This window comes from Corylus avellana, chromosome ca11 (assembly GCF_901000735.1).
Source record: "Corylus avellana chromosome ca11, CavTom2PMs-1.0".
Classification (NCBI taxonomy): Eukaryota; Viridiplantae; Streptophyta; class Magnoliopsida; order Fagales; family Betulaceae; genus Corylus; species Corylus avellana.
In genome coordinates this window covers 4,455,534-4,466,081 of record NC_081551.1, presented here as the reverse complement: position 1 = coordinate 4,466,081, position 10,548 = coordinate 4,455,534, and the positions used below count along the sequence as shown (strand labels likewise).

At 34.0% G+C, this 10,548-nt stretch overlaps 1 protein-coding gene across 1 annotated transcript; it reads left to right on the top strand.

Moving 5' to 3' along the window:
• The first annotated feature begins 16 nt into the window (after positions 1 to 16).
• On the top strand, positions 17 to 2,103 carry LOC132166068 (ethylene-responsive transcription factor RAP2-4-like). The gene has a single exon (XM_059576821.1). The coding sequence runs from the start codon at positions 560 to 562 to the stop codon at positions 1,724 to 1,726; it is 1,167 nt and encodes a 388-aa protein (XP_059432804.1). The 5' UTR covers positions 17 to 559; the 3' UTR covers positions 1,727 to 2,103.
• Positions 2,104 to 10,548: the final 8,445 nt, after the last annotated feature.

Here is a 10,548-nt window from a genome sequence, read left to right as displayed (position 1 = left end):
AGAGAGATGGCGGAAGCTAGAAATGCAAGAGTGTGAGTGAGGACACTAAGAAAAGAGTGATATAATACACACAGCTCTCTCTAATCTTTTTTGGTGCTTTTCTGCAAATTGTGTTTGATAAAATTTCTTTCTTTAATCTTCTCCCCCAATCTCTCTGATTCCCCCCGCTTCTCTGAATCCCTTTCTGTCATCGTCTGTCTTTCAAGCTTTGTTTTGGGGTTTGTGTTCTTTGGGAAAATATTTGTGTGAAAACATAAAAAAAAAAAAAAGAATCAAAACCCAGAAGGGTGTTTTTGAAAGCCAGGTGTTTCAGAATAGAGATCCAGGATTTTCTTTTGTTTTCCTTTAGTTTTTTCTTCTTTGTCAACTTAAGAGGGTTTGTTTTTCTGTCCCTCGGGGTTGGTTTTACTTTTATTAAGGGTATTTCTTGCTTTCTGTAGAACAATTACCTGTTCTTTGGTTTTGGTAAGAAACAGGTTGATTTTTAAAAAAACTCCCTTTTTTTTCCCCTTATAAATTTGAAGTATTTTGATCTTTCTTTGTATTTTGTTGAGAAGAGATGGCAGCAGCTATAGATATTTACAGTAGCAGCTTAACATCAATTTTCTCAGATCCTTTAGGAGAAGAGTTAATGAAAGCACTGCAACCATTTATGAAAAGTGATTCACTGACGTCTTCTTCTTCTTCTTTTTCTCCCCCTTCTCCCCCCTCTCCTTCTTCTCCTTCTTCTTTTACATCTTATCCTTCTTGCTCTTACTCTGCAATCTCTCCCTCTCAGTCCAACTCGTACCCTGAATTTTGCTCCCCATCGGGCACCCAGATGTTTTCTAATGGGTTCTCGAGCCATAACCAAATGGGTCTTGAGCAAGCAGGATCGATAGGGCTCAACCACCTCACCCCCTCTCAGATTCTTCAAATCCAAGCCGAAATTCAACTCCAACAACAACAGCAACAGCAGCAAATCGCTGCCATGGCTTCAGCTTCACTCCAAAACCAGAGGCTAAGCCAATGGCAGCACCAAAACCAGCGCGCCCTCGACTTCCTGAGCCCCAAAGCCATTCCAATGAAACATGTAGGCACTCCTCCGAAGGCCACGAAACTCTACAGAGGAGTGAGACAGAGACATTGGGGCAAATGGGTTGCTGAGATCAGACTCCCCAAGAACCGAACCCGCCTCTGGCTCGGCACCTTCGATACCGCCGAAGAGGCGGCTTTGGCTTATGATAAGGCAGCCTATAAGCTCAGGGGAGATTTTGCCAGGCTCAATTTCCCTCATCTCAAGCATCAAGGAGCTCATATCTCAGGCGAATTTGGTGACTACAAGCCCCTCCATTCCTCAGTGGACGCGAAGCTCCAAGCAATTTGCCAGAGCTTGGCGAACTCGCAGAAACAGGGGAAAACAGAGGAGCCCTGTTTTGTCACTGATACAAAGCCAGCCATTTCAGCTTCTTTGGATGCGAATTCGGTCTTCGAAAATTCACCGAAAGTCGAATTGAGTAGTGAAATCGTGTATTCTGGTTCGGAAGACTGTAAGGTGGAGAATTCATCATCGTCGATGTCTCCTACTTTGTCCGATGAATCATCTTCGTTGGCGGGCTCTTCTTCGCCAGAATCCGATATCACATTCTTCGATTTCTCGGATTCCCAGTGTGAGGAGACTCAGAACTTTGGGTTGGAGAAGTACCCTTCAGTGGAGATTGACTGGGCAGCTATATTCAAGTCTTAATCACTGTTTTTGGCTGGGCTTTTTTTTTCTCTTTGTAATTCTAGGTTCAGCTTGGCGTCTCCAGCAGCTTCTGCAAAGAAATTTTTGACTGTTGCAGAGGTGTTGGCCGTTTCAATTAGGAGTCAGTCAGTTAAGAGTTTATGCAAATCTTAGTGTATGGGATTAGAGAGTCAGATGTTCATGGGTATTATTAGTAGTATTTTCAGGTTTCTCCACCTTGGTCCTGCTGGTATTTTTTGTCCTTGCATGGCCATGGAGAATATGAAGATTAAGGTTATATATATATATATATTATGTCTTGGTTGTAATGTCCAGCCATGTAATTAAAGCTTGTCTTTGAATATAATATATGATGTAGTCTCTGTATTTTGTGTAAATTATTGCAAGCATCTGGTTTTCTGTTATAAATCTGTGATCTCAATTTGTCTGCAAAACATTCAACAGATTATGTGGTTATGGCGGAAAAGAAGCGAAAACAGATTTGTGGACTGCAATCTATGGTCAGTGTCTCACTTGTCGCAGGCCACAGAAGCAGATATTTTAAACAGTCATGTGGACTGCAATCCATGGTTTTGTTTGAATTTTGTTTTTGATCTATAAAAGTTTTTAATTAGATATAAAAAATAAGAAATTTGTTAGATAATTGTTTTAAAAAATTGTTTATATTTTTAAAGAAACAAGCATGGAATATGCAACACCAATTTGTTTTCGGTAATTCTAGAAACAACATTCTATAACATTGGGTTAACGTGATAGTGTCCATTAGTTTTTAATTTTTTTAATTTTTAATTTTTAATTTTTTTTAATATAAAAAAAAAAAGAGCAGATGGGTTTTGTTTTCTATGAGATACAAGTGAGATTTTTAGAATTTTTCATTTGTTTTTGTAAGCGTGGAGATTTAACTTCTCATTGATAAAAAATTAAAAATAAAATAACTTTTTGGTTAGGAAAATGCTAGATGCTTTTATGGTGTTCTCTTAGTCTTACGTGAATATTATTTTCTAAAAAAAATTTCTTTATTTCTCTCACTTTGTTTTTAAAAAATAATATACATTTAGGATCTAAAGAATACTACGAGAACAACACCAAGAGAGCTTCCATGCTTTTTGATTAGGGAAAATGCTAGATGCTCTTGTGGTGTTATCCTAGTACTACGTAAATATTATTTTCTAAAAAAGCAAAAAAAAAAAAAAAAAATTTCCCTTATTTCTCTTTCACCTTTAGAATAGGAATAAAACTAGGAGCCGTGATACAGGTTACACGGCGTGCTAAGGAAATTTTTTTTTTTAATATTTTAATGCCAAAGAGAAAAAAAAAAGAGAAATTGCACAGCACGCAGCGTGCTCTTTTCATTCACCCATAAAACTAGAAGAACACTAAAAGAGTAACTAGTATTCTCCTTTAGGTTATGAAAGAACAAGATTAAGACGGAGCTAGAGAAAATGAAATTGATTCTTAAAAAAATTAAAACAATTTAAGTAACAAAATAAATGAACAATTAAACATTATTTAATTATCGTTTAAAACATATAAATGTAACTTGTAATTTGTTTTTGCATGTTAGTTTATTTAGTTATTATTTTTTTACAATATTTCATATTTTGAAATGTCTATATATTTATCAACGAACAAAATTTTCTACAAATTGGTTTGTATGAAATTTCTTACAAATTATTCTCTAAAAATGACGTGTCTTTTAACATATGAAAAACACACGTACTTCTCACATGTTTTTTCAATAGCATTAATAATAAAAAAAAACCATCTTTATCAACACATTAACTTAAAAAAAAAAAAAAAAAAAAAATTCCAAATATAAAAATGTCGAAAGATAATTTGATTACTTAATTTCAAAAATAAAAAATCATATAGTAGAAAATTAGAATATATTTTTTGGCAGCTTCATCCAAACAACTATATAAGTTAATTTTTCTGTTTTTGTTAACTTTCTAAAAAAAAAAAAAAAAAAAAAACCTTAAAAATTAAATATTTTATGTATGTGTTTTTTTGGAGGAGGCCACACTATATGAAAAATGGAAAATTATAAATTTTTATGTGTGTTTTGAAAAGGGAAAAAGTAGTTGGCCCAAGAAGGAGGGACATTATTTTTTTTTTTTTATAAGTAGGAGGGACATTATTATGAATTGGAAGAGGGAGGGAAACCACTTTGATTTACATAAAGTAATAATTTTTATGTGTGTTTTGGAAAAGAGGCAAATAAATACCAAATAAATAATTAATCTAAGTAGGAGAAACATTATGGATTAATCTAATCTAATCTCCCCAAGTAGGAGGGACATTTTTTAAAAAGTGTTTTATGTTTATTTTTAAAAGCGTTATATATTTATTTTTTGAAAAGTGAATCGCGATTATTTTGCGAGTTTAGTTTAAATAAAAATTATAAATTGCAATAATTACCCACAAAAAAAAAAAAAAAAAAAAAAGAAGGTCCAAAGTACAGGAACTTAGGGATAAGATGAGAAACATCAAGTCACAATAAGGTAAAAAGAGAGATGCTCATGTGAAAGGAGATGAATATAGAAACAAAATTTTCCCTCAATACACGTGATTTTGAGCTGATCTTCTAGCGAAGACACCAAAGTAATCATTAAAAAGATTATATTTACTCATCATACAGATTCTGGAGTTGATTAAGTGGTTTCATTTCATATGATGAAATTCCACGAGATGATCAATTGGTTCTCTAAATTCCAAAGCTTTGCTGTGTATTATTCATGCATTTCATGTCAAATTTCGTTTTGGAAAGTGATAGCCAAATGCAAGCCAATCAAGTATCAATCAGTACCACACACCAATAATACATAATAGGATGCCCAACTTGCTTCCCCTAGTTTCCAATGCTGCAATCCATATAATCCATGAAAACTATGCTTATATACGTCTACGCAATTGTCTTCCATGCACATGGAATTACCAGGGCTAGCCACTAGTCTTCTTCAAAATCTCTTTCACTAATTACTTGTTCCTTCCAAGTTTCCAACCGAGAAGGGCGGGATATCGAGATCTCTGCCACTAGCGGTTGATTACGAGAGGCCTTCAATGGAACTCATCTATTCAAGAAAGTGAACTTTGTTGGAGATTTGGATTGTGTTAAGGAATGTGTATAAGACTAATTAAACGGGCCATGCCCCTTAATTCTAACCTGCTAATTTCGTACTGAGTTTATGTCAAATTTGCGGGTTGTGTCAAAAATTGTCAACCCTTATATTGTGTGTCGGTTCGTGTGGTGTTTAGAGTCAACCCAAACCGGACTTCTCAATCCTAACCCGTTATTTTCGTGTTGGGTTCGTAACGAATTTGTGGATCGTATAAAAAATTAGTAACCCTAGTTGATAGCCTATGAGTGAAGGAGAATTGCAGGGGTCCTATGTACAAGCTTGGATGCTTCTATATGGCAGTACAGGAATAAAGCAGTTTTTGGCCTTATTTCTTGCATCATGATTGACAATATCATCATCCGTGAACGAAAAGTTAATAAAGCCACACAAAAGGGGTTGGGGTGAAAGATTAAGCTAATTAATTAAGCTACAGGAGAAAGAAGAAAAAAACAAGAAAGAAAAGGAAGCATCTGGGGTCACCCATCACTTTAGGAGGTTCTACAATTTTCTTATCCGCAGGCCTAAATGATAGTCATAGGTGGGAATAGCAAAACAGGTTGCAGGCGGCCATCTTATCCCTTGAGGGTTGAGATAAGGAATTTGGCCTCATATTGTTTGATAAAAAAATAAAAGGGACATGGAATTTGCAGGCCACCACCCGCAAAAAACCATTCAATCTATTCAATATTCTTATTCTATCTTCTCACTTCTCGGCATGCAAAGACAAGTTCACACTGCCAAACACAAATTGAAGGGAGAAAGAGACTCTGAAAAGCCCCCTCTTGGGCCATCAGGAATCCTTCCAATTCCAAAGTTGAGCATGCTCTTAACCTTTCTTTCTTTGTTTCATTTTTTTATATATAAATGACCTCAGATTTTCCTTTTGAATCCTTCACTTTACTCAAGTTTTGTCTAAAGCATCCAATAGGAGCCCAAAAGTAGTGTGAATGGGATTGAAAATTTACACCCTAAAGTTATTCAAGGATTCCTTTAAGGGTTAAAAGATTGATGACCCAAGTTAGTCCTTCCACTTTTCAGGTTCTAATGATGTGGCTTTGTGGGCTGATAGAGGTTAAGAATCTCATTTTCCTTAATCTTTAATCCTAGGTCTATGAGAGAGACAGAGAGTTTTCACACATATGATCATCATCATCATCATCATCATCATCTGAAGATCTCTTTTTTTTGGATGAGTAGATTTCACAACAATTAATGTAAAAGATAAAAAGTTGTGATGCACAAGCAATTTTGAAGACAATTGGAGATGTTGGACTAACCACCTTGTTTGTCTTTACCATGTGAGTCCTACCTATGATCACAGTGATCCCATGTTTTGGTCTACCAAACAATGGACTTTTTGGAAGATGGTAAATATATATCACCTGAAAACAGTGTGGCAGACAGAGTAAACGTATCTGCCCAGCAAGACAACCACCATTGTCACAAGCATCATGAGGCCACCACTTGCAAGGTTCTGTAGTAAATCTTGAAGCAGCAGTGGACAAAAAGAACAAAAAAAGAAAAAAAAAAATATTAGTAGCTTAATTCATAATTAGGCTAATCAAAATTTGGATCTGATTCAAAATTCAGTACACATTATATCATATCATATTGCCTTATGGACTGTCATCCATTGTTCATATCATATTGCCTTATGGACTGTCATCCATTGTTCAATGTTGCATACTATTACTGAGAAATCATTTGAAAAAGGAAAAAAAGAAAAAAGAACTTGCTATGTCTAAGAGAAATTCAATCCAATACAGATACTTAGTAGGAGTTATTAAAGTATTTGGTTAAATTATTAAATTTATTTTTTCTTATCATTTAAGTGTTTAGGGCTGGCGGTAAAGCGGATAACTGTTGAGAGTAATCAAAGCTTAACTTGTTTTTTCGTTCATTTCTCTTTTTATTTTTTATTTTATTTTTCCTTCTTCTCACACTAAACAGAACTCGTAGGATAGAAAATAAAAATTATAGATTGAAAGTTGTAAGGTAATTCAAGAAAAGAGAAAAGTATTGAATAGGGTTGGGAACAAACCCTAGCTGCCCAATAAAACATAGAATAACTCTGAAAAATACTAAAACCTTATTCAAATTTGAAATGCTGAATTAGGCCCACAAGCCCGACTTAAATAGCAAAAGATCGAAAACATTCTAATAAGCGTAATTGCTTCTATTAAAATACGGAGGAAGGTTAAGAGATTGATATTTAGACATTTATGAAGGGGTTAAGATCACACTTTGGAATTTAATTCAAAAAAGCGTGAAACTCGCTATGATATCAATTGAATATTCTTAGTTTAGACCCCAAGTTGTTAAACAATGAATATCTCAATCTTAATAACAATAAAGATTAATAAAATTATAAACTTTCAATCCAAACACCACATATATGAATACCAAAATCAAGCAAAGCATTAAAACGACAATCAACACAAAGATTTTGATGGCAAAGTGAAAACTTTTTGAAAAACTCTTTAAAAGAATTCCGTACTTACAAAACTTGATTCCTACCACAGTATCTCCAGAATCTTTGGGCTATTCATCTATCGAGCTTTATCTTTCTGTGGTTTAAACATAGACTTTAAGAGAGATGCAATTGAAAATACAAAACATAAATTTTCTCTTTAACACATGAAGAAATAGGCCTTTGGTTATCTGGAAATAATGTCTCTTGTATGTTGAAAAATCGAGCTCTAAAATGCCTTTAATGACCATTTTTTTCTTTTTAAAGGAAATAGTTCAATCTTATTTATTAATAAACGAGCATAAAGCTCAAATAACACAGCAAAAACTCTGAAGCAACTATAGCCGGAGCTACGAGGTTACAAACGTCAAAGATGACGTATTACATTTCAGACTCATACAAAATCCGTTAACTTATAACTAATTTTCAATTTAAACAGTAGATTTTTAATGAACTTGGGAAAATAGCATTGAAATCCTAAAGTTAGTTTCTAAAATATAATAATTTTTAAGTCGGCATCCGGACCTATAGGTGGGCTTGTCAGGACCTACTTAGGATTTTACTACTTTCTCAATTAGCGCGTTTGAACCTGCTTGCCACCAAGCTTGCAAACGACCAATACTGCCAAATTGCGTTCTATAGCTCTTTTGGACTTGCTTTTCGAACGAGTAACATTGCCAAAATCTCGTCTGGACGAGCTACCAAACGAGTTAGCAAACATGCTACTATGTTTAGATTTTCATACTTATATTGATATCCTATTTTGACCCGGTAAATATCAGAACTAGAAAATGTTCAAGAAATACAAAGTTGTAGCATTTTAAGTCAGATTTCCAACTTCGTTAAATTTGCCTTCATCAGTTGTCGAAATCAAAAGATATGGCCATTTTAGTCTGACGGGATCTAAATTGAACATTATACACAAACTTGATTTCTCATGTCTTAGATCAACTTTTGTATTAATTTAACCTTAAACTTAAAACTGACAACTAAACATGTTTTGACACTGAATTTGCCAACACTAAAAACCTAATATGAAAGAACCCGAGAGGATTTAGAGTAGTCACCCAATGTATAGCTTCTGACAAGGGTTAGGGTGGGATACAAGGAAATAAATTAGAATTTTAATGAAACCTTTGTAAAAATTGAGAAATTTCATGATATAATTGTAGGATCTGAAAGTGTACTCAAGAGGAAGTGTAAAAAGGAATGAAGCACACAAGGTAATTAAGTGATACTCTTTTCGGAGCTAGTAAAAGTTTTATTACATGAATTGTTAAAAAAATAAAAAATAAAAAAAATAATTGGTACTTTCCGAAGGCATGAAACTAAACTATTTTTAAAATGTGATATGAGCTCTAGGTTTAGTTACTATTTTCATGAAATATTTTATCATAAAGTTGCACGATATTTTCTTTTTCTTCTTCTTCTTCTTCTTATTATTATTATTATGAGAAAATTACAGTTTACTCCCTAAAGTTGATAGCGTTTTTCAATTCGAACACCAAAGTTTCAATTTTTGCAATTTGACCAATTGTATCCAAAACTTCTCATATTGCCCATAATTTTTATTTTTTTATTATATATATATATATATATATATATATATATATAATCATGGGCAATATGGAAATTTTGGAATAATATTGATCGAATTAAAAAAATTGGAACTTTGTGGGGATGAATTGCAAAAACTGAAACTTTGATGTTCGAATTGAAAAACATTGTCAACTTTAGGGAGATAAATTGTAATTTTCCCTATTATTATAGTACGAGACAAAAAGGCACATGCTCACGTTTAGTATTAAACGTTATGAAATGTGATGACATGAATAGTTATGAAAGTTTATGAAATGTCATGAAAAGTTTATTAAAGATAATGTGTGAGAATGGATATCATTTTATTTTTCCACCCCTCTAACTTCTTGTAGCATTACTCATGTATATTATGTTTGTATTATCTTGCGTAGTTGAGGATTGGCATGATTTTTTTTTTTTTTTTAACATATCTGCACAAGAGAGGAAGTGTATTTCGAATTAATGACTTCCGCTTTATGAGGCGTGATCTCTATCCGATTGAGCTATCCCTTGGTATAAGATTGAAATGATTAAAGTTTAAGCAAGTAGGTTAGTAGCAGGGGCGGATCTACACTCAACGTCGATTTTTTTTTTTTTAATCCCCTGTTATCAGGGCTTAAAAAATTTAAATGAATGATAGGGTTAGGCAGGCAATATTTTTATATTTTTATATTTTAAATTTTAAAATTTAAAATTTACTTCTTCAAATTTAAGGAAGAGAAAACGTTGAATCAGGATAGTCCTTGAAAGATCACTTTTATAGCCCCCACTCACAAGCTGACACCTAAGCAAACACAAAACAAATCTACAAAAATATCATACACCCACACACAATATTTTGAGCTCAAAAGAGCTGGGTGGTGGGTCACTCCAGACCCTGAGTCATCTTCTCCAGCGCTTCTCTGGCGCCGGAGCCACTTTTTCCGGCCTTTAGGATGATAAAAAATCTAAAGGGTTCACTTTCCACCTCTAGGTTTTAGTTTTGAATCCAAAATCGAGTTTTGAAGCTTAGAAACGGGTTTTTAGGCATTAAAATCAGGTTTTGAGGCAAGTTACGACGGTTTTAGGCGGTTCACGGCGTTGTAGGTCTCCACAATGTCGTGGGTTTGGCTAGTCTAGCGAGACCCACGGCGAGACCACAGCGTGGGTCTCGCCAGACCCACGGTTGGGTCCAAAGGCAAGGGGTTTTTGGTCTTTTTTGCACTTTGATTTGGTGTTTTTTCTCACTTTAATTTTTTGCAATTTTTGAGATGATGATGTGTCGAAAGGGGATTGGAGGCCGCAAAATGCCCCTTTTGCACATGGTCCGAACCCAAGGGGCTCTCTTTAAGGAATTAATTTCATTTCTTAAGTTATAGCCTAAAGAATAACAAAATATAATGAGTGTTGTAATTTGACTTCCCTACACCTTCAACCCAGGTGATGTATGAGTTGTACATAAAACAAATGTAAATAACACTACAAACTTGAATTTAAACATTCACATTTGAATGTAGATGACATGATCATCATCTATATGTGGAGTAGATTTTATCCTTATTTGATGGTTGATTCACATTTGAATTCGTTTAGCTTGTTTTGGTTGAGATGGAATATCCTTCGGAGTTTAGTAAATTAATTTTACCTTCGGAGTTTAATAAGTTAATTTTATCTAA

Bases quoted from the DNA above. Each gene is read 5' to 3' on its own strand.
- LOC132166068 (XM_059576821.1), top strand. From the start codon at position 560: ATGGCAGCAGCTATAGATATTTACAGTAGCAGCTTAACATCAATTTTC.